This window comes from Terrapene carolina, unplaced genomic scaffold, assembly GCF_002925995.2.
Source record: "Terrapene carolina triunguis isolate 2854851 unplaced genomic scaffold, T_m_triunguis-2.0 Scaffold231, whole genome shotgun sequence".
NCBI classification, from domain to species: Eukaryota; Metazoa; Chordata; order Testudines; family Emydidae; genus Terrapene; species Terrapene triunguis.
This window is the reverse complement of record NW_020664582.1, coordinates 14,374,138-14,400,521: the sequence shown is the minus strand read 5'-3', so window position 1 is coordinate 14,400,521 and position 26,384 is coordinate 14,374,138. Positions and strand designations below refer to the sequence as shown.

The 26,384-nt window shown below is 38.6% G+C and overlaps 1 protein-coding gene across 4 annotated transcripts in view; it reads right to left on the bottom strand.

The window, feature by feature from the left end:
• BCAS3 (BCAS3 microtubule associated cell migration factor) overlaps window positions 1-26,384 on the bottom strand; it is a 490,159-nt gene that overhangs the window by 319,056 nt on the left and 144,719 nt on the right. For all 4 annotated transcript variants that reach the window (XM_024211255.1, XM_024211257.1, XM_024211256.1 and 1 more), the window contains exons 13-14: window positions 19,749-19,882; window positions 4,285-4,549 (exon numbers count right to left, since the gene is read on the bottom strand). In XM_024211255.1, coding sequence (XP_024067023.1) covers window positions 4,285-4,549; window positions 19,749-19,882 — 399 coding nt within the window. The remainder of the gene's footprint in view (window positions 1-4,284; window positions 4,550-19,748; window positions 19,883-26,384) is intronic.

Here is a 26,384-nt window from a genome sequence, read left to right as displayed (position 1 = left end):
ACGATTGCACAATCAAGAAAAGCCAACTCACAAGGATACTGTATTAAAATCTGTTTGTCCATCTTTAAGTAAAACAACACTTAGTTACATCTGTACATAAGCAGCTATGCAAAATGCTCAACATATACAAATTCTTCACCCAGTATATAACTAATATAAAAGAAGAAGAGAGTTCTAATTTATAATTTACTGTGGTTTTTAACTAACTCTGAATTGCATACTTACTTCCCATACTGCATCTTTTGCAGAAGCACAGAATTAAATTATATATGATATTTTGAACTTAAATAGCATCTTTCAGCAGAGGATCTCAAAGCAATTTACAAACATTAATTAAACCCTACACCCTTAAAACAGATTATTATTCTCATTTTACAGATGGGGGAAAATTTACATACAGCTAAGTAACTTCCTCAGGGTCACACAGCAAATTAGCGGTAGAGCAAGGTATAGAACCCAAAGGCCACTCTTCTGCTCTAACCACTAGACCTCACACGCTCCACGAGACAACACTAACTCCTTCAAATGAAAACAGTGCATAATATCTGTCTATTTAACAGTATATTATACCAAGGAGCAGTTACGATCCTAAATCCTTCTTAGTTTGTGGATTAAAATAGTCGTCACAGTTTTCTGTTAATCCAGCTGCTACACATGTGCACCAAATCCTTGCAATGAAAGTCCATTGTGAACTTCAGTTAATTATGTTTTTCAAGTATATGATAAAAGTCTTTAAAAGGCACATAATCCAGATCAACCATCTGTATCCTTTCAGTTCCACACCTAAGTACTTTTCAAACTGTAAATAGGCACAACAAAAACATCTAAAACAACACAATGGTTTCCCAATTCCTATAATTTAGAACTAGGGTGACCAGATAGCAAGTGTGAAAAATCGGGACAGGGGGTGGGAGGTAATAGGTGCCTATGTAAGAAAAAGCTCCAAAAATAGGGACTGTCCCTATAAAATTGGGACATCTGGTCACCCTATTTAGAACTAAACTGATTTTATCTTAATTCTAGGACTTGGTTTAAAAAAAACTTATGTACATTTGTTTCTGGTCTGAAATGTTGTATCTAATTTTGACGCAGAACAAGGTAAGGCTCAGAAATTTAAGCAGTGGCCAAGCCATCTCACTTTTTAAAAAAAGAAAAACACCGCATCCTAACACTACACAGTTACTATATACTCCCATGCTAATTGCATTAGGTGGACATAAGCAGCTGGTGGCATGGAGGGTGGCAGGTGGAGAAGCAAGAGGAGCATAAGAATTTTTAAAGGCTTTTGCTTTCTTGTAAAAGGCTGCAGTGTTCTTTCCACATGCCTACCCACATCTCACCAGTGACACACACTATTCCAATTCAGTACAGCAAACCACCAACCTTTCAGCATCAAACAGTATCCCTGGTTCCTTCCTTAGACAGACCCCAAAATAAAGTACACACTTAGTCAAGAGAGTCTCTCTCCAGATTAACAACAAGGAGTCCGGTGGCACCTTAAAGACTAAAAGATTTATTTGGGCATAAGCTTTCATGGGTAAAAAACCCACTTCTTCAGATGCATGGAATGAAAATTATAGATGCAGGCATTATTATACTGACACATGACGGGAACAGAGTTACCTCACAAGTGGAGAACCAGTGTTCACAGGGCCAGTTCTCTCCAGATTGTCATACCTCTTTCCTCAAACTACGAAAAGGGGCTAATGATATACTAGCCCCAATTCCTCATTCACCCTCCTTCTTTCAATCCCTGTTTCCCAACATTCCCCATCCCTACCTAAGCTTCAGGAATAAAAGGCTGCACTGGGACCACCATGTGGCAATACAAGTTGCTAAACTTTTGCCAACTGACTCGCCTTGCCATAACTTTGACTGCAGTGACACCCAGACTGTTGTTATGAAAAAGGCTTCTCTTCCACATTTCTGGAAAACATCTCACCAACTCAGCACTCATCTAAGTTAAGAGACTCCTTTTATTTTTTTAAAGTAATTATTCAATACAACTGTTTATAATTTTCACAGAACATTTTCAAATCAGGTATATGAGGGTTTGTGTATAATTTCAGTGAATCCATAATTTGAGGCTTCTAAGAACTGTTACGAGACTGATGGATATATTTACTTAAACATCTTGGCCAAGATCTTCAGAAGCAAGTAGTGTTTTCTGAGTGCCTCAATTTTGAGCACCCAGCTGAAGATGCCTGAAAAGGGCCTGATTTTCAAACATATAAACCCTGAAAATCAGGCCCTGTTAAAGATGTCTCGAAACAAACACTCACAAATAGAAGCACCGAAACTCACAAGTCACTTTTGAAACACCTGGCCTCTGTTTCTTTGGAAATACCACCACGCTGTGGTGTGAATGTGTTAGCTTTTTCTCCAGTTCAGAAAATCTCCCCATTACAGAAGTCTCTGGGCATACTAATCAAAGCCAAATGAAACCTCTTAGTTTCTTTTTGAATATCAAATGCTAAATCTATTTAAAACTTCAAACTGGTAAAGACGTAACTTACTGTAATTTCTCTTGACAAAAAACAGACTCGGATGGATGAAAGGTACAGAAGTTGAGAGTTCCTTCCTGTTCTCTATACGATGTCAATTGTTAAAAATGACTGGATGTGTTACAATAATTATTTACAGCAATCTGGTGTCTGCTTCAAGCATGTCACACTGAACTGCTGTGTGGTAATGAGAGGAATAGGCTATAACTGTGTATGTATAAATATATCTAGGAGGAATAAGAAGGCACAGATATTTCTGGCCACCTCTTGACTATCCCAGGACGTCAGGATCATGATAGGTGATCCTGTAATAGCAATAAAGGAAATGCTATTCATAGGGGCAAGGTTTTTAATCCATAAATCCTGCCACATTGGAGAAGCCCCAAAAGGGAAAAAACTCAACTTTTAGCCTGTGAAGGAGTGCTCATTCCCCTAAAAACAACAGGCACTGAAAAGGTCTCTGTGTGTCAAGAATCCCACAAAGACTATCCTGATGGCACAGAGGGCAACCATGAAGGCAGGAAGGGTGAGGATTTCACAAGTGCCTATACTGTACCCTTCCACTAGTGTTCATGATCTGTCCGGCCCTTTGAACACCCTCAGACTGGCTGAAGGGATCCCCTAGCCTTTCTAACCTCTTGCTATTGCTGACACCATAAGAGAGACCTAGGTTTCCTCTTACACATCAGCAGAGGGGACTTATTCCTATTAGGGGAGGGGATCTACAGGGAGCCCCAAACAGGCCCTTGTTTTTAAAATTAGATTGATATTGGGCTGGTTAAATGAAAATTACCTGTGACCCTCACTATTTACAAGGGACCAGCAGGAATAAACAGCAATCATTCTAAATCCAAACAACAATCAGCACGCCAACAAATTACACCATCAAAGAGAAGGGCAAAAATGAACAGATGGTTCCAAAACTCACTGCCTAGGGCAGAAAGGAAGAAACTGAGGGTAACTAGGACTGCGGATACTATTATAATTACACCCCAAAAGTTTTGATTTCCCTGGGGGTGGACTCTGCTTTCTATATGGTTTCTATATCGTTCCCGGTTCATGGCCTCTAAGAGCAACACATCATCCGAGTGGATGTGGAAAGGCAATTCTTGAAGGATTTTCTTTTTTGTAAATTTATCAACCACACTGTTAAAAGAAAAAAAAAACTAAGGGGGAAAAAAAACCACAACAACACTGTCCTGTCAAGTTCATTGCACCTGGCTTTCATGTTTTCCCCACAAACAATACATATTTATCTTCTGGATGTCCAGATGTGCTCCATGACCATCCAGGCTGATGAGCAATGAGATTTTTAGATAACTGCATTGAAATGTAGACCAGATTAGTGACTTTGTGATAGCTGTGAAACAAAATCTGAAACGTTAAAGCCCCTAAACCTTTTAATTTACAATGGAGACTATTAAAATGTGGATTTCCCCATAGTTTATTTAAGTAGGTTCTAAGTAATAAACTCTGTCTTGAGTATTTATAGGGGACCTATCCCCTTACTATCTAGGTACCCTGTAAATTTATACTTTAATATAGATTTCAGGTACTGCATTTGCAGCAGTTTAATACAAGGCACAGTGGCATTTTTAATAGCATCATCTGTATGGGGAAATACAGATTATTTGAATCCAATGTTACTGGAATCCACAGTGAAATCAATATTTTCTTTTTTCAGATACTGCCGACTACTGAACATGGGATACTACAAAAGCAACGTAGTGACTCGACAGAATAGGTGTGCCAGACAACATAGAAGAAAAATGAGATTTACCATGAAGAGGTGAGCCAGATGGGCTGCTCGACAAGCCTGGGACAGGGCTACAGCGGCCTCCTTGTTTAGATGTCAGCTCCTGCTCAATCTCCTCCAACCCTGCACTCTTCTGGAAACGGCTCATGCGGTTTACCACCCGGGGCGACATGTGAGTGCGGACACAGGGCTGACCACCATAAGGATTGATGGGGAAGACGTGGGAAGTGCCACGAAGAGTGCTGACCACCACCCAGCGACAGTCATGGCTGAAGGAGATATCTTGTACCTGGAAAAATGCAAAGTTACATAGATATGTAGGTGTCATTTCACAACCTTTCTGAAACAAGTTGGGTATCATGTTATAATTGAAGACACAAGTCTGAACAGAAAACATTTAACTTAAACTTTGGCTTTTTTAAGTCAATAGTTTGATTTTATATTTCTAGTGAAGAGCAAACCAACGATCTTTGCTTTAATACCGTTTAACACAATCCCACACCTTGAATCACCTTGAAGAAGATTAGGGTTGGAAGAGACCTCAGGAGTATTTTGAGTATTTCTCAAAAGTGTCCTGAAACGTTTCTTCTAAGGGTCCAACTCAACAAAACAAATTGCAGTGCAAAATCCCACCCAAAGCCACGGGAGCCTGATGTAATTTTTTAACTGAATTTGGTCCCCTAAAAGAAAACATTCAGGAAGGCATTGCAACTGCACGTTTGACAGCAGGCAAGGCACCCATTATTTGCTTGCTCATTTTAATTCTCAGGAAACATGACAAATAAGAAGTAAATTATCATCAACAAAATTGTATATTCATGCCAAATAGTTTGATGTGGTTTAGCGGTTCGAAGAAAAGACTAGGAGTGTCAGGAGTTGACTTCTTGGCTCTGACTCTAAATGCATGAGCTTTGACTAGTCACCTAAACACTATGGTCAAAAATTTGAAAAGCTGTTGCTAGATTTTTTATTTATTTTTGTAATGCTCAATTTGAGAAACACTGGGCCCGAGTTTCAGATGCACTAGCATCCACAACTTCAGTTGAAGTCAATGGAAGCAGCAGGTGCTAAGCACCTATGAAAATCAGGCTCCAGGTTTCACAACTGAGGCCCCTAAAAATCTGGGGCCATTTTTGATCTAGAACGCTACCTCCATTTGTAGGATCACTGAAAAATTATTTCAATTGTAGTTAAAATTGCTTCACTCTACCATGGGAAAAGAGCTTTTATGAATCAGCTGTTAAAATCTATGACATTAACAAAAAAGGAAGACCCCCCTGAACCAGATTAGCTCAAATATCTTTTATCCATAGGAGTACTCTCACAATGTGAACTGTTTGAGAAGCATGGGTCTTTGTTTTAGCTTCTCCTTAAATATCATCTCTAGATCTGACACAAGAAAAACATATATAAGTTAAAAACACTCTCTGATGTAGTTACCTTTTATATAGATCTAAGAAATAAAACTCAAGAGAATTTAATTCTCTTCTAAGAAGGCTTTACATAATACCTTGATAGAAAGCAAATTCTTGCTCCTTTATGGGAATGCTTCATAAAAGGGAACACACTTTGTGGTCCAACACCATATTGCCAGACAGCTCATGAAAACAAGAAATTTAGTTTAATTTACCACAGAAAAGTCCTAAAACAATTTTCGTAAAAATGTTTTTAAAAGTAAAAGCCGGATAAAAAGAAGTATGTACATGAACGGGATTTAACATGGCACACAAACATATAGGTGAAGGGTAAGTTTTCATTTTACTATTAAACAGCATAAGCTAAATAAAATTCTTCAAGCTTTCAGAGAAGCCAGTTTTACAATACAGTTTTACAATATGCATCCGAAGAAGTGGGATGTAGCCCACGAAAGCTTATGCTCTAATAAATTTGTTAGTCTCTAAGGTGCCACAAGTACTCCTGTTCTTTTTACAATACACTAGATACTCAAATTGGAGTAAACACTGATAAAATCTTGACAAATATTCCAGAAATGCAATCCAAATATTCCAGACAAAAGCAGCAAGTATTCAAAGTGTAAGTTTGCAATTGAGCCCTGAAACCTTTGAGATAAAAAGGGATTTAAGTATTGTGACGTGTGACAAGATATTTGGCTGACAGACTGTCACTATACAAAATGTTTCATCAACTTTACATAGATAAACCAAAAAATACCACTACACACCTGCTCTTTTCAATTATGGTGACATAGCCAAATGATCTGCTAATGATCTAGTTAAACAGGGTCCTAGAAATCTGACAGGTTTAGCACTTTCAGTGAATCTAGTATTACTGGTATATAGTCATTCCACGAGCACTTAAAGCTCCTAGTTTGTCTAAAAAGAGTTTCATCTTTACAGACTGCTCAAAACAGATTAGAGGCCCAATACAAAAGAACAAGAAACAAAAGAAGAGAAACCCCATAATCACGGGATGAGAAAAGAAGGCAGTTTTCAGATGTCAGAATCACACACAAGAACTGTATACAAAATAGCATTCTCAATCACAGAAGAAGGCTATATTTCAAATCACTCCTTCTATGGCCTCCCCAGACCTAATTTTCCTGTCTTCAATATGCACGATACCGGCCCTCTTATGCATGCCAGACATCTGAACAGATCATCCCACCTTTAACACCTTCAATGCACTTGCCACTCCTTTTCAGATTCAGATCAAAACTCCCCTCATTGTTTCTAAAAGTCTCTATTAACTTCCTCTCTACTCTCCTGTTCACTGCCTCCACACATCCAGCACCTGTCTCCCCTGCCTCGCTCTAGTCTCATGCTCTTGGTGGAAGAGTCTTCTACTCTGCAGCTCCTGCCAACTAGAATAAACGGATACTGTTTTGAGTCTCACCTGAGAAACACACTTTCCCCCTTGCAAGTGTCTCTTCAGTCCCCCCCCCCCCCCCCGATGTCTATTTTAACTTATTTCACCATAATCTCTTTACATCACTGTACTGAGCAAGAAAAAAAATGTACAATTTCATCTTAAATTAGCTTTCAGCATGCATTCCTCATTTTATATTCTGGGGAAAAACCAATCCAAATAATGCCAAAATCCTAGCTCATGACAACATGCAGGAAACAAATTAGGAAGTAATTATAAAGTCTCATGTAAATGTGCCTGCTCTCGAGAAAAAGAGGTTGCAGTAGCACCAGGCTAAATGCTCCATTTAAAATAAAATGCAAATGACCTCTACCTTCCATCCCAAACAATGACACAGCGGTGACCAGCTGGGATGAGTGATGGTGGAAAAGGATGGAAACTTAGAAACCAGGTAGCAAAGAGCTGCAGTTGCTTTACTATGAAAGAGACCCATAAACAAAGAAGTGCTACTCACAAATGAGATAGAAATTAATTATCAAAGAGTCAAAGAAAATATATGCAGAGAGCCTACTCTCCAAGGACAAAAGCAAATATTTTGGATATCAGATTGGTGTTTTCTGCATATGACACATCTCCTACAACTTCAAGAGCTGCATTGTCTGTCTTTCCCTTATATAAGGCAAGCAGCAGCAGACTGGAAGAGTTTAAATCATGGTACGTTTGCAGTTTCATTTGTGGGCATTAATTAAATATCTTATTTTCACATAGCAAGATCACAAATCTTTGTGCGCAATTTAAATGAACCCTTAGCTTCTTTTCAATAAGCAATGGATGAAAGGAAAGGAGCAGGGTAACGTCAGGATGCTGTTAGGACCAAGTGTAATCCCATTCCCAATTGCTTCCAAAATCAGTTGTGTGTATCTGTGAAAGAAGTTTAAATTATCATGTCGAGCCTGCTGTTATCCACTGTACTGTTACTGTACATTACACAGAGTTCTTGACTGCTCATAGAATAAACAAACTGCACTGTGCCCCATTAGTGGTTTGGGAGTTTATGCTATGCGTTGCAATTTATTGCTGTTCTTTAGGTTAATGTACTATTATTCCATGTATTTATAATATATTTCTACATTTTCTGTTAATTATGATGTAATGTTTGGATACTGAAGATCAACCATTCTCTATAATGTTTACAGCTTTATGTTAATAAAGTAAAAAGCACAGCAGACCTCTCACGGGGTTTACTCTGTAACTCAAGGTCAGCATCAGATTCAACATTCACACCTATATTTTTAAATTCTATGTTTTTCTCACACACACACACACACACGAAATGTATATGCCTTGGTTTTGGGCTAGTTCAGGTAGCTTTAAAGCCAAGATTTTTTAAAAGCGTATAAGCTACAATATTAAATGCTCTTTGCGAGGATGCCAGGACTTTCCTCTGGTTCTAATGCCATTTCTTCCCAGTCTAGTTGGCTTAGGTCTCTCAATCACTTTGGACTCAGTAGCATGCCTAACACATCCCCGACTTCCACAGAAATCACTGGGTGTGGGTGGGGGGCACAAGGACCCTTCTCCCTGGTCAATAACATATAAGCCTTTTATTTAAGGCAAAGGAATGTAGCCACTATGGGTGTAGTGAAGTGATCATCAAGGGGTTAAACAGGGTTTCTCAGATTATTATGGGTTGGCACCATGCTCCACCCCTCACTTAGTACTTGTTTAGTTTGTGGGTGTTCCCCCACACTCTGTTATGTGTCTGAACAAACCATGTTCCCTGCCTGCAGTACTGAGGAGTGAGTTTCTTGTGCACTGAGCCGTCCTTTTACAAAAATGGGCAAGTCATGGCTGAAAGGGTGACTGCATATATATAGCTAGATGGATAAATGCTCATTTGATCTCCTGTTTAAACACAGAATTAGCTGCAGAACACTTGATGAAATATGGGTATCCAGTTCTCCAGTGTCAATAAAATACTCCCCTGTTCTCTTTGATTCTTGATGCCGGGCATGTTCCCTGGAACCCTTGCACTTGTTTTATGGAATATCTAGCTTGCATGCATCCTTTGGAACGCTGCTGATTCAAAAACAGAATTCCCTGGTCAGAATGTTTCAGTATTTCTCTTGGAATACTTATTTGAGGCCCAGCCACTGCCCCACATCTGGTAGCAGTTGAAGCATCAGAACCTTCTCAGAGCCAAACCATTATTTTCTCAACCCAAAAGGTGCTGTTAAGTGTCATACAGGTGCTGCTGCTGGCTGTAATCTCTTGGAAGGATTACATTACTGTCTGGCTTAACTGCCATTGCCTCTTCTTACTAGTATAACAGTACTGATGTAATGATGAAGTACACTATCCAACTACTACTGCTAACACTCCTCGGTCTTTAAGTTTATGAAGAATACAGAATAGACTTTATGACCATGGAATCCTTCCCATTTCTTGGTCCAAGTAATTCTAAATCAAACCTTGAGGTACTGAAGTTGGCTCTGACATAATTATTTCTGCTCTAGTTAAATATTTGTAGTAGCATCTATTCATTTAGCAATCAGTCACTTTATGGAACAGCTAGATCTCCTCTTGGTTTATACTCAAGTGTCTGCAGATATTTCCCAACCGAGTCAATTAAACAATGCTTTCAAATATGCTGGTAAATTGTAACAGCTCCTGGGAGGAAATAATCCAGTGTTTGCAAAGGAAAGGGCATACAACAGTCTGTGAAGTGGTTTCTAAACTGATACATAATGAAAGAAAGCTTTTTGAATGACCATGTATTATACAGTGAATCCTCTCCTTTCTAGCTTCACTCATCCTTTCTGGTTACACTATTTCCCCTGTCCTTGCTATTTCTTCTTCTTGTAACATTTTTAATCTTTCCAACTATTTTTGTCTCGCCTTCCTTCATTTCTCTCCATTCTTATTCCCTTCTTCTGTCTCTCTTCAATTCCCTCCCTTGTACACCACTTTTTTACTCCCCCCCCCCCATCTATTTGTCTGTTTTGTGTACTGTGACTGCACAACCTCCTGAAATCTGAAGCAGAAACCTTGCTTCCGGGTTCAGAAATACTATGGGGCAGTATGAATATTGTAGTATCTGGAATTTGATCACATTATATGATTTGCCAGTGGCCCTATAGAGCTAATCCTCCAAGAATGCAGTGATCAGAGGGTAATGTTACATGAACAGAGTCTCTGAAAATCCAGAAAGAATTATTTGATTCTGGGGCATCATAACTGGCATACACAAACATAATGCTTGGTTTTCCTTTTTGTCCAGCAACGAGGAACTAGGGTAACTTTCTTGTCACCATTCCTGGTTTACCCCCTTACCATTGTTCCTCTGAAATTTAAATCCAATCTTAATTAGACTAAATATGTAAAATGTCACAAGCCTAACGTGAAACAAAACAAAAGGAAGTCTATTGAAGCTCCTGGAAAACTGATTATTTTCAAAACAGTTGATAAAAAAAGGACAGTTAGGAGGTAAGGCTGATTACACAAATGATCACATGGACAGATGCTGACCTTGTTTACCACTACTCTTGGAAATTACTGACAGCTCACGTCCAGGCTAGATACTCCAGGGCTTTTAATAGTTAATACTGTACTAACTGTGCGTACAGTACTTACAGCTATATTAAAATCAACTTTTTTATTTAAAAATCAGTAGCACCTATATTCAGTGTAACACAAGACTAGTACACTAACCTTACAGTCCACAGTTTGATATTGTATTTTCACAGGGGTGGACAAGGTGGGCGAGGTAGTATCTTTTATCCTGAAGAAGAGCTCTGTGTAAGCACGAAAGCTTCTCTCTCTCACCGACAGAAGTTGGTCCAATAAAAGATATTACCTCACCCACCTTGTCTCTCTAACATCTGGGACCAACACAGCTACAATAACACTGCATACATTATATTTTCATGCCAGTTACAAGAAACAAGCTATCAGAACACCTTCGGATCTTCTTGGTGCTGTCTCGGGTCTTTTACTTGTACTAATGCTGGCAATGGTAAGAAAAGTTCTCCAAGCTTTATTGAATTGTCTCCTACCTGAATAGTGAAGTGAAACAACAGAAAAGCATGATCAGCACTATCTCATTAGGAATTTAACCTGTCATGTCTGCAATTCACTCCCTCAGCGACTGGCTTCTCCAGATGTTCTTAGTTTCAGAGACATTGGGGTAAATGCTATATATAATGTCAGACAGTAATGTTCACCATTATTTGAATTACATGACCAAAGGGTTTTATTGTTTTATGCAGGAAGAAGGCATTGACACAGCAATGATGAAGTAAGGGCCAATATAAAATTAGCAAATGCTGGTCTGTATTTTTTCCCAGAAAGTTAAAGGAAGACTTTGTACAGTAACAGGTGAAGATGAAAGAAAAATAAAACCATAGACACCACAAAATATTTTTATTAGATGCACAGGGCCCCGTTCTGCCACCCTCACCCTGAATGGTACCTTACTCTGCAAGGAATGCCATTGATTTCAACTCTGCGAGTTAAGATGGCAAATTCAAGCCCACGGCGAACTACCCGATATGTCTCTTCAGACTGAGTAGTTAGTGCAGTAATAACAAAATATAACTACATTCACAAAGGTCACTGTTTAGAGCTCTGTCTTCACAGTCTAGTTAAGAAGTGGAGCACAGATCCTTCCATTCAACTGGCAGCATTTTTATCTACTGGCAAGTTTCATCAGTGAATGATTAACGACTTTAAATCATTTTTTACTATTTCAAGACTGTTCCCAGGCAAGATTATTTCCCAGAAATATTGTCTTCAACAGACTGATTCAATATTTGTGACTACACTACTATAACTATATCAGGAAAAAAAAGAGATTTATATTAAATGTGGGGTAGCTGCCTGTAAAATATTTAAATGATTGGCTGTCTGGATACACTGAGACTTAACCTTAAGCATACTTTCTGAAATCATGTTTAAAAGACATTTTTGCATTCTCTGTAAAAGGGCAAATATGTCTCTTGGCAGCACAAGGTGGTATGTTTTTATCATTTTGTCTATTTACCTACACTGACTGAGGTCAGTTATAACAGCAGTTTGTGAGTCAGAACAAGCAAAAGTCCGCCAGCCTGAAAGATTACACAGGACCCTGGCCACCAGCCCACCAGTGCTATCACCACACTTATTTGTTCTAGGTTGAGATAACGCTGTTTTCAGACCCTTTTTTCTGTTTACACTTTAAGATCAAAGAGAAAGTGTAGACAACCTAACTTTCATCTGCAAGCAAATAAAACTGCTCATCTTAGAACATACTGCATCTTGGTTTCCTACAATCCAAAATGCATGTGGGTAAAAAGTTCTATTGTATTATGTAAATACTGATTCATATTGGGTAAACGAGAACAGCTGGAGGTATGACTAGGATTAGCATCTAAAAATTCACATCTTTAACCAAAATGTATCCAAGCTTCTTTGATCCAGAAATCAAATGGACTCCGGAGAGCACAGATTTCCTGAGACTTTCAATACTGACTATATCCTACAAGGGTATAAACAACAAGGGTTCACATTGAGATGGTTTGCAGTGACACAGCATACAGGCACCTCATTCCTGCTGCCTTCTTGTTTTCCAGAATCTAAGATATAATTTTTTTTTTTTTTTAAGTAAGTCTCTAACTCTTACAGTTGTTGAGACAGCCTCAGAAATTTCAGCTGAGGGTAACTGATGCAGTAACCTCTATCTGTGTTTGCAGAACCGGAAACAATAGTTCTGAATGGGGAGACCAAGCTATCTAGGTACATATATAGCCTGGATCACCACAGTGTCTGATTTCAGAGTGGTAGCAGTGTTAGTCTGTATCAGCAAAAACAACGAGGAGTCCTTGTGGCACTTTAGAGACTAACAAATTTATTTGGGCATAAGCTTTCGTGGGCTGATGAAGTGGGTTCTAGCCCACAAAAGCTTATGCCTAAATAAATTTGTTAGTCTCTAAGGTGCCACAAGGACTCCTCGTTGTTTTCACAGTATCTGAGCACCACACAAATCTTAAATGGATTCTATCTTCACAACTCCCCAGGGATGTACAGAAGTATTATCCCCATTTTACAGATGAGAATTTAAGGCACAGGATACAGTAACGGCATGTCTATATGATGGAGTTAGTGCACAGCAAGCTGGGGTGAAATTTACAGCACTACAGTGTGCTCAGAACAGCAGTAGATCAACACATACTCGGGGATGTTGAGCGCTCAGCAGCAGGGTCCACACAGACAGTTAGGGTACGTATACACTACCCGCCGGATCGGCGGGTAGTGATCGATCTATCGGGATCGATTTATCGTGTCTAGTGTAGACGCAATAAATCGATCCCCGATCGCTCTGCCGTCGACTCCGGAACTCCACCACGGCGAGAGGCGGAAGCGGAGTCGACGGGGGAGCGGCGGCCGTCGATCCCGCGCTGCGAGGATGCAAAGTAAGTGATTTTAAGTCAATCTAAGATATGTCGACTTCAGCTACGCTATTCTTGTAGCTGAAGTTGCATATCTTAGATCAATTCCCCCCCTCAGTGTAGACCAGGCCTTAGTGAGCAGCACTGTGCAGCACTGCTGATTTATACCCCGGCTTGCTGTGCACCAACTCCTTGTACAGACAAGGCCTCAGGGAGCCAGAAACTGGACTGAAGTCTCTTAAATCCCCCAGTCCAATGCCCTCTCCTAGACCATCCTTCTTCCTACATTCCCCATTAATCTTGTTGGGTGTAACTTGAATGGCCAATGATAATACTTGAGATATCAACATTGTTACCATGTTAACTGTTGAAAGCACGTGAGAAAGGAGAGGGAGGATCACATTATGAAGATCTGAACAATTTACTGTGACAGATGATTTTGGCAACAAGACTGGGTGAATTTGGGAAATACCACTACTTTCCACCTGCACCCCTCCATATCAAGAAGGAGCCAAACCCAAGAAGCCTAGCAGAGCCGAGCAGGACATTTGAGTCTCCCCCTGCAAGACGGAGCCAAGCTCAAAAAGCCTAGCAGGGCACATAGCCTTACCGCAGGGAAGGCAAGGAGGAGAGACTAACAGAGCCCATCGGTGTATTTGGACCGCACTGAAGGGTAGCTAAGCCCAAGGAGCTCAGAGAGCATACATGATTATATTTTGAACACCCCACAATCTGCTGTGAGTGGCATCTCGTGTGGGAGGACCTCATGTGGGCTGAGCTTGGAAGAATACTTTTTTTTTTTGGCCAACCTAATCTCTGCAATTAACACAGCAACAGACATTGGGGTTGTTTGTTGCTGATTTTTATTTGTTGGGGGATTGGGTTTTTCTGTTGTTGTCTTTTTTTTAAAATACAGGATTTTGATATTGCCTCTGCTGGTTCTGGTCAAAACCAGGAAGTGCAGAGGCGGTGGGGAAAATGAAAAGAATATCAATCCAACTTTTTGAACCTGATTCAAGTTCATTCAGACTGGGTCACCTAATCATAATATTTAATCACTTTTATGTTTCAAATTATTGTGCCTAAATCTCATTTTAATTCTCATATACTGAAAAAATACATGATAGAGAGTTTAAAAAAAAAAAAACATAAAAAATATCTGTGATCCTAACACAAGAGAGGAAACAAAAGGCTTTGATCCTGCAAAAACTCATGCTTGTATGTAATTTTATTCCCATGAGTAGTCTCAAGATAGGTACATTCATAAATCTTTGCAAGACCAGAGGCCTATGTACCTCAAATGAACTGTGGAACTAAATTACTAAGAAAGGGCATCTTCCAGTCAGACATAGATAATTCTGGATTTTGACTTAACTGAAAACTTTTTTTTTTTAAAGATTACATTTGAATGTACCTCTACCAAATTTCACAATAACTTCCAATGAAAAAAATTAAAGCAACTTTTTCTCCAAACTATACTTCTAAAAGATTAACAACTCCACATGGGAATCCTTAATGAGAATGCAAACGTGCACACACGGACACAGGGGGAAGAAAGCCCTTCATCAGCTGGCTAAAGCAGGTTCTTTTCCAATGTTAAGTGTAATGTTTATGTTACACTAATTGTTTGAAGATGGTTACCCCTCCTTTTTGGAAAAATGGGTTGAGCTCCTTTTTTGCCTTGTTAAGAAAAATAAAAAGCTTTTAAAAATATTGTTAAATAAATATATATACAAATGAAATAAATAGCTCTACCACATTAGAAACTAAAACTGATTAACCCGAATAAACAAAAAGTGTGGGAAGAAGGGCCAGCTACAGTAGTGCACAGTAATGCATCAGATTCCTGGTAAAGGAAGACAATTTCAAATGAGACTATGCCAAATAAAAACGGGCAAAAAACTCTACTGGGAAAATATTTGTCATTGTTGCTCACTTCTCTTAAGAATCCATCCAAACTAGAGGCAGCCACAACAATCTGTACTGAACTGAAACTTCAGGTTCCTTTTACAAAAATCAAATGAAGGATTTCTCATTTTCAACATTTTGATTATAGTATCGTTGTTATTGCGACGACAGGTTTGGCTGGGGTGGCAATTTTATTCCGAGGGCTCCATCTCACTCTGAATGAAAAAAGGAGCAAACCTTGTAAGACCTTATTTTTAGGCCTGTTATATATTCCTGGGGTGAAAATTGCCTTCTGGGCTGAAATTTCTCGTATTTGTTCACAGTTCAAAAGCGGAACTGCCTTTCTGGAAAATTTAGTACAATAAATGGGATATCCTAATATTTTTTAAACGTACTAAGACACAAAGTTAAGGCACAGCTGATGTTGCCTTATTAGAAAGACACTTACGTGATTTTAATGGGCTTTGAATCTGACCGTAAGGGTACGTCTACACTGCAAATAATACCCCGCAGTAGAGCCCAGGTCAACTAACTCAGGCTTGTGGGGCTCATGCCACGGGACTAAAAATAGCAATGTAGACGTTTCTGCTTGGGCTGGAGCCCAACCTCTGAAGCCCAGCAAAGGGAGGTGGCCTCAGCACGCAGGCTCAGGAACGCCTACACTACTATTTTTAGCCCTGCAGCACAAGCCTCATGAGCCCGTCAGCTGTCCTGAGCTCGGAGACATGCTGCCATGTTTGTTTGTTTGTTTTGCAGTGTAGATGTACTGTGCTCTAGGGGATCAGGACAGACAGAGGTCTGCTCTTAGAGACGAAACTTGATACAACTAGGGTTCCAGGTACTTTGGGGAAGTATACTGAAGCCCCAACTTACTTCCTCCAGGCACAGGGATTGGTAGATACACAAAGGAAATGGGGTATATGTATTGTTTAGATAATCCTCAACACATCTGGGGATTGTGGCAAACTGCTCGGAAAGTGCAACTATTAAATCTTAATGTTTGCTTCTTTTTCCTCAATAAAAATAGAGCATGTAGGCTGGACCCTTTCTATAGATGAGGGATGGGATCAATGGGCCTCCTTGGCAGCTCCCTTAAGAGACAGGAGGGGGTATAATGGGCTGCCCCTCCTCAAGTTAAAGAGTAGGAGTTCTGACGCCCTGGGAAAGATGTCATCCCAGAGTGAATATTCTAAACTGAGTGACATTCTGATTCAAATCTCTCTAGAATATTAAGATGAGCCTTTATGCATATTACCTATATCAGTGTATGAGTCTATTTGTCCACCCTTAGTAAATCATATCATCCAGGTTGTAAACATTATGCCCACTAGCAAGCGTTTGCAAGAACATGCCCTAACCGATCAACAAAGCAGCATTGGATTTAGAGAAATCTGTTCATCTTGCTCACTATAGTAATACAAGGATGTTTTCTTGGGGACGGGGTAAATACCTTGACCAGCACCATGGAAAGACAAACAAATGATACTGCTATGAATAGGGGTACAAAAGCAGAAAAATAAAAAACACTACGTAAAGAGGCATATGATGAAGTTGAACCAATTTACAATGGGTAAAAACTAAACAAATTTTGACACTCTGATAATCACTGGTATATATCAACATAAATTAGAACTTTTTATAGCTACACTACAGAAGGTGGCCTTTAAGACCACTGGCCCTGATTCACAGCTAGTTTTAATTCCGGAAGAAAAGAAAAAAAGAAGAGCCTATTCTATAAGTGTATAAATACTATCATATTCAAGTAAGTGTGGTAGCTTCTAATGTGTGTCTTAAAATATCTGCATTTGAATTACAGGTTACAAATCAAACAGCCTCAAAAATTCTTGTAGGTTAAATGCAATTCATATGTGCAGTTAACCAAACAAAAGAGTAGAGCACAGTAACACACAATGCTTTTCTCACCATAAAACTGAAAATACTATGTTACTCACAAAGCCAGAGTTAGAACATATACATTCAAATCATGTACATGTTTCAAATGATAGGATTGTCTTAGCAATCACAGGCGCCAGTGTGATATTGTTGCTGAACTGTTTTAATATCTAGGGAACTGTAAAACCCACCAATACACCGCCTCATTGGTTAGACTTTGGCTACTTTACACCCACTCCAAGAGAAACACTCCCATGCTCTGAATTAAAATTATGTTACAAACAAGGAGAATTTTCAAATATTCCATTGGTTCTGAAACATTTTAAATACAGCACCTTAGCACATATGCTAATAAAGTACTCATAAGGATGTACCACACATGATTTACTGCTAAAAATGTGTGATATTTGGTTTACTACACTGCAATTTAACAATAAAATTGTTGTCAGCTGACAATATCATGCTAATTCAGAGACCACAGAACATCTCTATTCACAATAATTGGATCCACACACTTGTTTTGCAGGCTGAATATAACATCTTTACCGTTCTTTGATGAATTCAGTACAAAAATACACATAAAGAGCTAAATACATTATAGGATGTACATGTAAATGTAAGGTATACGCTTTTTGTTGTTGTTTATACATCTAAAAGACACTCAGTTGGGTTCTTCTAATTTTATTTTCTAAAAAATTTCTTCTATGAAACACTCCTTATAAAAAGTTTTCATTGTCTTGCTTAGAGTCAATTCCATTTTTACTTTTTAAAAATGTTTAGTTATAATATAAAAAGTATGCTTTGTAAAGATGAACTAAATATAAGAAGGGTATGGAATCATAAAAATATAGGGATTGGAAGGGACCTCGAGAGGTATATATGGTGCGCTACATTTTCCAAAATAACTAGTGATTTTCAGTGTCCTGATTTTTGGGTGCCCAACCTGTGATACCTTAAAGAAACCTAAGTTTTAGAGGGAAGATGCACAGCAGTAAAAATCAGGACCCTTTACATTGTCTCAGTTTGGGCATCTAAAAATTAAGGCACAGAAATTTCTAGTCACCTTTAAAAATTAAGACCACTCCATCCTTTCTTCTCACTTTTCCCATTGTCTATATATTCCCATTGTAAGCAGTTACCTATCTCAGCAATTACAATTTTCCAGCACAGTAGTAAAAAGAGTCTCAGCCAGTATATAGATGATGCACACTCTTAACACTACGTTGTTTGGAATTCCATTCTCCAGGGTTTTTTAAATCTTCTGGGGACAGCTAGTATGGATAAACTGAACATGTCAAGTACCTAAATTAAGATTCCTAATTCAGCTAATGGCACCAAAACCTTTGGATGAGCAAAACCTCCTGACAGGTTTCAGAGTAGCAGCCGTGTTAGTCTGTATCCGCAAAAAGAACAGGAGTACTTGTGGCACCTTAGAGACTAACAAATTTATTAGAGCATAAGCTTTCGTGGGCTACAACCCACTTCTTCGGATGCATATCCTGATTGTAACATGCATCTATAGCTATGGTACCATTAAATGCTTCCAGCTTCTACCAGGAGAGAAGGGAAGAGAAGTAAAAGCCAAGAGTAAGCACGGAGCCCATGAAATAAAATTGTCTAAGTAACAATAACTGTGGTACTACTGTGATCCTAGCTTTCCGTGCAAGGGCCACAAAGGTATTGCCTGCAAGTCCATGCTGTGAGTGATTGTATTAGCAGGTGTGACATTTATTTCCTATTTGTGGTGGGGTTTTTTAAACTGATTTAATTTTTTTAAAAAAATTTCAATAGTTACATAGGGCTAGAAAGGTGGGGATCCCCTGAGAATAGTGCAGTAGTGCCTGTTGTAGAGGACTCAGGAGCAGTGTACTGCATGTTCTACTAGAGTGATCCTAACCAGGAGTATCATGACAAGAGTGGCTGTGAAAAAAATTAAAATTAGGAAATGAAATAAACTTCATTCAGCTTTTTTAAGGTTTATTTTATTCTTAAGTTGTCTCATCCAAACCCGTTCAGATTCACCTATCTTTATGCATAGCATTATGTCAATCTAGAACATTGATTTCCCCCCCCCCCCCCACAACTTCTCTTACATTTCTTGGGCCTTTCCCACCAAAACATAGCAAACAGACAATTGCTTCAAAGGCATTAAACAAATGTTTAACATGCAACATGAGGAAAGGCTAAATGCAACCATTGCAATCTGGACTCTGGAGGTGATGGCACATCTGAGCAAATCTGACACCACTTCACTGTATAGAGCAAAAATGCCTTATTGTCATGGTTAAACTCTGTGCTCTTATCCCTTCTTGTGGCTATAACGTAAGGAAGGCGCTTTCCTTGCTGAAACCAACATGAAACTCAAGTGCCAACATACAGAAAATGTATAACATGTTCTATCTGGAGATAAGTCTTTAGTTAATATTTTTAACCTACTTTGGCTTCGGTCTCTCCCCTGTGAAGTGTATACAGATGATGTACAGCACTTTGTGATGATGACCAAGGATGTGTCAGTACTTGGAAAACATGGAAATCATGGCCTAGGGTGTCAGTAGTGACCAGTAGCATCCCTGAGTAAAGAAAAGAAAAGCACAAGGGATTAATCACTGCAGAGAAAGAAGTTTAAGGATGTGGGTCTAAAATATCTATCACATCTTTCACTTTGTTTTCTGGACACACACACACACACACACACACACACACACACAAATAAATGGTATGAAAAAAATTATTTCATTCTAAAGGAATTAATTTCATGCAAATGTTTTAATTCTAAGCAGAAGTTCATTAGAAATCAGACAACTGTAACATTGTTGACCTAAACTGTACAGTCAATTAACTATAAGTCAAGACACCCACGTTGAAAGTTAATATCTCTCATAATCACTATGAAGCACCAAAGTTACGGCAAACTGCAGTTTACCTCCCTATAGCTCTCAATTGGGCATGTAAACATTTACTCTCAGCCAATATAATGAAGATTGATGTTTCCAACACAATTCCCTTCTTTCATGTAAGTGAAAACACTATTAAACATAAACTAAAGATAGCCCCTCCCCAAAATTATTCAAAGGAAGCCTCTCTCTCTCATAAAGCTGTATCACAGAAACGGTCTGATTTATTGCATGAAAAGCTAGCAAATAAGACCCTGAGTTTGCAAGTTAAATATTAAGTGTTACCTTTGCAGAAAACAGGCACTAATGTACGTTGCTGAAATTATTCAATTAGACTGAAGATCAGTAGAATGATAGTAAGTTGTAAATACTATTTATTTTTTCCTCCCTCTACATGTCAGTCCATAATCCAGTTTTTGGACATTTACAACCACATATTTTAGGTCAGCTTGTCATGAGAGTACAATTGTTTACACTAAAACTGAGAGCTTTTTGCTTATATAAAAGTGCTGCATTATGGCAGAACTTGAGAAGACTGTATAAGAAATACCTGACATTCATTCTCCTCTACAGTAAATCTGTATTATCTTGCTTATCAAAGTGATGTAATAAATTATCACTTATAGTGAGACTGATGTTTAAAGAAGTTTTAAAGTGGAAACCAGTTTACTTGAACAGTTTTTTAACAGACAGAATATCTTTAAAATTATTTAAAAGGCACTTTAATGTATCTACAGAAAGAGGAATTTTACACATTTCATGGTGAGTGCATAACTGGAAAAAGTGATGAATGGTGTATTACTAAGGTGTTTGCAGCAACACCATAGTTAAGGTTGAGTTTTTCCACTTAAAGCAGAATTGAAATCTCTTACTATTTCAGTGATTAAATTTTAGCCTCCAAATTTAGCACAATTACTGTTCAAAAGGACAAGTGCATTACCTGTGACGAAATATTATTGACTTGCCCCGAGAAAATAATTTAAAATTCTTAGTATAAATGTGGCCCTATGTTTCTCTCTCGCCCCCCTTCTCTCTGTAGCTAAACAAGCACATTCACAAGCTCAAAACCTCTAATATATACACATCATCACATCGCTGATACAGGCCACTTTTAAAAAATTTACTGTTGAACAGAAAAAAATTTATGACCCTTAATCATACCTCAATTGAGAGGAAAGATGGCCCCAGTGGTCAGGGAACTAACTGGAATTAGGATGACTTGGGTTCAACTCCCTGCTCTACCACAGGCTTCCGGCATGACCTCAAGTTATGCAAGTCCTCGGTTCTCCATCTGTAAAATGGGGATAATTCCCTACCTCACAGGCGTTGTGAGGCACTCAGATACCATGGTAATTCAGACTGTATAAGCATCTTAAATAAATAGAATTGCAGAGATCCAAGATGTGTTTGGCAGACAAAATACCTGTCAGTCTCTGCCTCGGTCTGTCCACTGTAACTGTTGGGCTGGGACAGAGAGAGGAAACTACCCTCAGTGCATGCATCCAATCCCTCAAAAATCATACACAAATGCACAATGTTACCTTCAGGAAGATTCTATCCAACAGACACACTTTCAACTGATTCTGAGTGTTGGAAATGAAAGAGTTTGTTGTGGAGCTGAGGAATCTATGAGGGTATCTGGGTATTATCTTTGTGAGGTAAGGCATTTGAGTTGAGATTGGTCTGCATGTTAATATTGGATTAACTGAAAATTTCGTTGGTTTGCAGAGACTAAGTTGATAGGAAATATAGTTAAAGTTGCTCAAATGCAAGTTGGCTAGTCTTTAGTGTGCGATAATACATAGTTTACATTAACTCTATTCTGTAAAAGCAGAAGACCTATTTCCTTTTTAGTAAAGTGTGTTATCCCCAATAATAAATACCATCTTCCATGGAGAAAATGTTATGATCTAGATATAAATAGCGTTTCCTGTGTTGGTAGCAGGCTGCCCCAACTAAATGAGTGGGAACATTACGAGACCTGATTCCACTCCAAACACATTCCCAACTCATCCATTTCATCCTCATCCATAACAATTTTACATTTAACAACAAACACTTTGTCCAAACCAGGGGAACAGCCATGGGCACTAGGATGGCTCTCCAATATGCTAACTTCTACATGAGTCGCCTCGAGAATGCATTCTTCCAGAAATTCTTCAATGATATTTTCATCCTCTAGACAGACCTAAGTTTAAAGTGGAAATCAATTTACTTGAACTGTTTTTAATAGATACAATATCTTTAAAGTTATTTAAAAGGCACTTTAAATGTATCTACAGATTTCCACACAACTTCAACAACCACCACACATCCATCAAACTCTGTCTAAAACACTCCCACCCTAGCAACAACTTCTTGGATACCATAATTAGCTTCAATAATGGAAACCCAACAAACAGCTATATACAAGAAACCCACAGATCACAACATTTACCTCCACAGATCCAGCAATCACCCCAGACACACCAAAAATGTGCTATCTACAGCCAGGTACTCAGATACCACAGAATTTACTCCAAAAAGAAAGCGTGGGAGACACACCTAAGCACATTTAAAATTCCCTTCACTAAACAAGGACACTCCACCAGAGAAGTTGATTGCATCATGGAAAATGCCATGCAAATACCAGCTTCAATACAGTAAAAAAAAAACCTCCAACTGCACTCCTCCTAGTTGTCACAAACTACCCCACACTAGAACCAAGATGGGGTATCACCAAATAGTTACAACCCACATTTGATGAGGACTACATCTTGAAAGAAATCTTTCCTGAACCCCCTCTTCTGGCCTTCAAACAACCCCCCAACATCATCAAACTCATCATAAAAAACAAGCTTCCCACAAACCAGGACACACCAACTCAAAGTGGCACCAAACCCTGCCACAACTATGATACAAAACCTGCAGACATATCTCCACGGCTACGATGATCAATACCCCCCACAACACACCTTTTAAGATTCATGGGTCCTACAGATGCCTATCACATGTGGTGTATCTCATCCAGTGCATCAAATACCCCAGGAACAACTAATTTGATTCAAATTAACTCACAGAAAAATTAAAAAAAGACAAAAACACCGTATCATCCATGGGCAAAACTTTTCACAAAGCGATCACTCCATATCTGACCTCCCAGTACTCATCCTCAAAGGAAACCTGCACAACATATTCAAAAAGCAACCCTGGGAACTTAACTTCATACATCTGTTACACACTAAAAAACATGGACTCAGAGACACTGGTTTTATGACTCATTTGTAACACACCCCACTGCCTAACTTTTAATTTCCCACTTCATTTTAAATAGTCTCCTACAGCATGTGTAAACCCCTTATGTTTTACAATCTAACCCTCAATTGTCCACTTGACTTTAAATGGTCTCCCACAACGTGTGAACACCTTATGCTTAACAATCTGTCCCAACTTGTATTTGGCTCAGACACTCTCGTTTCCTTCTGCAAATCTAAAGAGCTCTGAAGTTTGAAAGCTTGTACTTTCCACCAATAGAAGTCGTTCAATAAAATATACTGCCTCACCTACCTGATCTTTCTCTCATCCTGGAACCAACACAGCTACAACAACATTGCAAATAGCTTACACTCTAGCAGCTTCAGATACCTCCACCCCTTCACTCAGAAAACACTTGGAATTATTCAATGGCAGAATTAGGATTTAGGTTAGGGAATCATTACTGGTGCCATTCCCAAAGCAGACTTTTCGAACTACACACATGCATGCACACACTCAATCCACGCATTCACACCCTAATAGAACAACACAGACATCTTTCTGTAAAATAAATACATAAAAATAGAAGACAAAGTAAGAGGGGGGAAAATAAGATACCTAAGAGAAAAGAGGTTTGAAATTCTACTTTATGGTCTTGTGATCTTTGTCTCAGACATTGCAGGATGGTGACTGCAGTTATTGGAACCAGCCAATGGAGTAGCTTGGTCATAGAGCTTGCTGCCAGCCAGCTAGTGTCTCTCAGACAGTAGCAAACCAGCAGGCTAGCATAGCCAATGACCAAAGGCTTCACCTCTTCCCCATGTGGGCGGCCTGTCCAAGGGAACGAAGGGAGATGCTTGCTTCAGAGGTTGTTGGTGGACCAAGAGAGTTTTGTCTTGACCCTTACTCCCACTTACATACTCTGCCTTACAACATCACCTTCATAGTCTGGGGGCCAGTTAGGTGGTCCATACACTTTGGGTACAGTCATCACAGCCCAATCCTTGTCAAGATGGACAGGCTTTGGCCTGAGATCTCTCCAAAAAGTCCTGCTCAGGATGACCATTGTCTGGAAAGATCACTGTTGCAACCTCATGCCATATGATCACTCAGAATAGAAATTAGGAGTTGCAAGGCCTTCTATCTGGGGTAAATAGCCACAGGGTCCACTCTTGGCATCACTACCTGTTATAGGCTTAAAATGGCTCACAAAAATAGCCAACGGCCTAGTCAGCAACCTTGTCAGGAGCTCGTACATCCACTTACATTTTCTCAATACAATGGAAATGAATATAACTAGCCCAGGACAGACTGTCATCCTTGCATTAAAGCAAGAGAATTGAGGAAGCCAATGTGTGTCCTCAACTGTGTATAAAATGATGATTTATAACCACTAACCTTTGACTTAGAGGCAAAGAACTGCTTTTATATGTTATCAACATAAATTCCATTCATAACAAAACAATTAAAGTTTATGCTGATCCAAAATTCTCATTTGGGCTAGTTGTCTCACAAAGGTCTAATCCTAATCTCTAATCCCTATCTGCCTGTATAGGAATTCATCAGAAACTCATTTTAAAAACCATTGTAAAGGAATGTAGGGTGTGCTCTCAGGGTGTTATCTGTGCATTCTTTTAATGTTATGTGTAGTATTTGAATAAATTACACAGTGAAATGTGCTTGGATATCTGGAATTATAATCAGATCCATATGGTGTAATTAATTCTTTTTCCTACACTGTTTTTCTCCTTTGCTTGTCTTTTAATTTTTTTTATGTACTTGCTGAAAGAGTAAAGATGAGAAAGATAATACAGCATTTGTGGGAAGAAAGGAGTTAGCCTCCATGTTTCCATTTTAAAGCAATCTGATTTGGCAGTTTGCTTGTCTAACGTAGAATTCTGCTGTGTATCACCATATGGAGCAAATGCATATTATTAGGTGATACAAACCTTAGCTGTATTAGTAACTTTTTTCAGGAGGTGAAAAAATTACTTTCATAATGCTGACATTTGCATTTGATATACAAGTATATGCTTGTCTAAACCCCAGTAATGTGCTGGTCTCAGGCACACTACCACAGAGATGCTAGTCCAAAGTACATTTTTATAAGACAATTAGTATTTTAAAATATCTTCCTTATTGCTACTCAAACAATAAATCACTGAGGTTTGGAATGTTTGCTTTTTTTTGCTGCACATGTGCACGTGTATGTGGTATTTTCCTTCTCTCTTTACTTCATAGCAAGGAGTTACAGTTTTCAATTACCACAGCTCTACTATTTAGTTTCTCACTCTACCTCCCTGCAACAAAAGTACATTGTGTAATTCCATAACACCATAGTGGAAATGATCCCAACAGAGAAATAGATTAACTTGAATCTTAATGATTACTTTCATTTTTCAAATGCAGGCAATTTTAAATTCAGTTTTCTCTTTCAATAGCTTTCTCAAAGACTGTGTTTAGATGGAAATATAGGTTAGCACTGTCATAAATTAATTCCAAAAATGTATTCTCTTATGATGTATTTTGTATGAAAAATCACAGATGAAAAGTGAATAATTCTCCAGGATTTCCTGCTTGTTTTTCAAACTGGCATTAATCCCTGTTTAGCAGATAACATCTGAAAACAATTCAAATTCTTGCATACACATAACCCAGTGAGAAGTTGTGTGTAAACCAGATATTACTTTATATGCATCTCATTGCAAACATTTTGATTTTCTTATCCACAACGTGAAGGAAGCAGCTAAATTAAATTAATGACTGTTTTTACTGTGTGGTTTTTCAAATCCACAGAAAAGATTAAAAAATTCAGTTTAGATATCCTACACACACACACACAAAAAGGTACTTTATCTTTGTTTTAGCTAACAGATACATTTGCTTTAATTTACAACTTCCTATTTTTCGTGCATACTCTTTGGGAAACAATAAACTTCTTTCA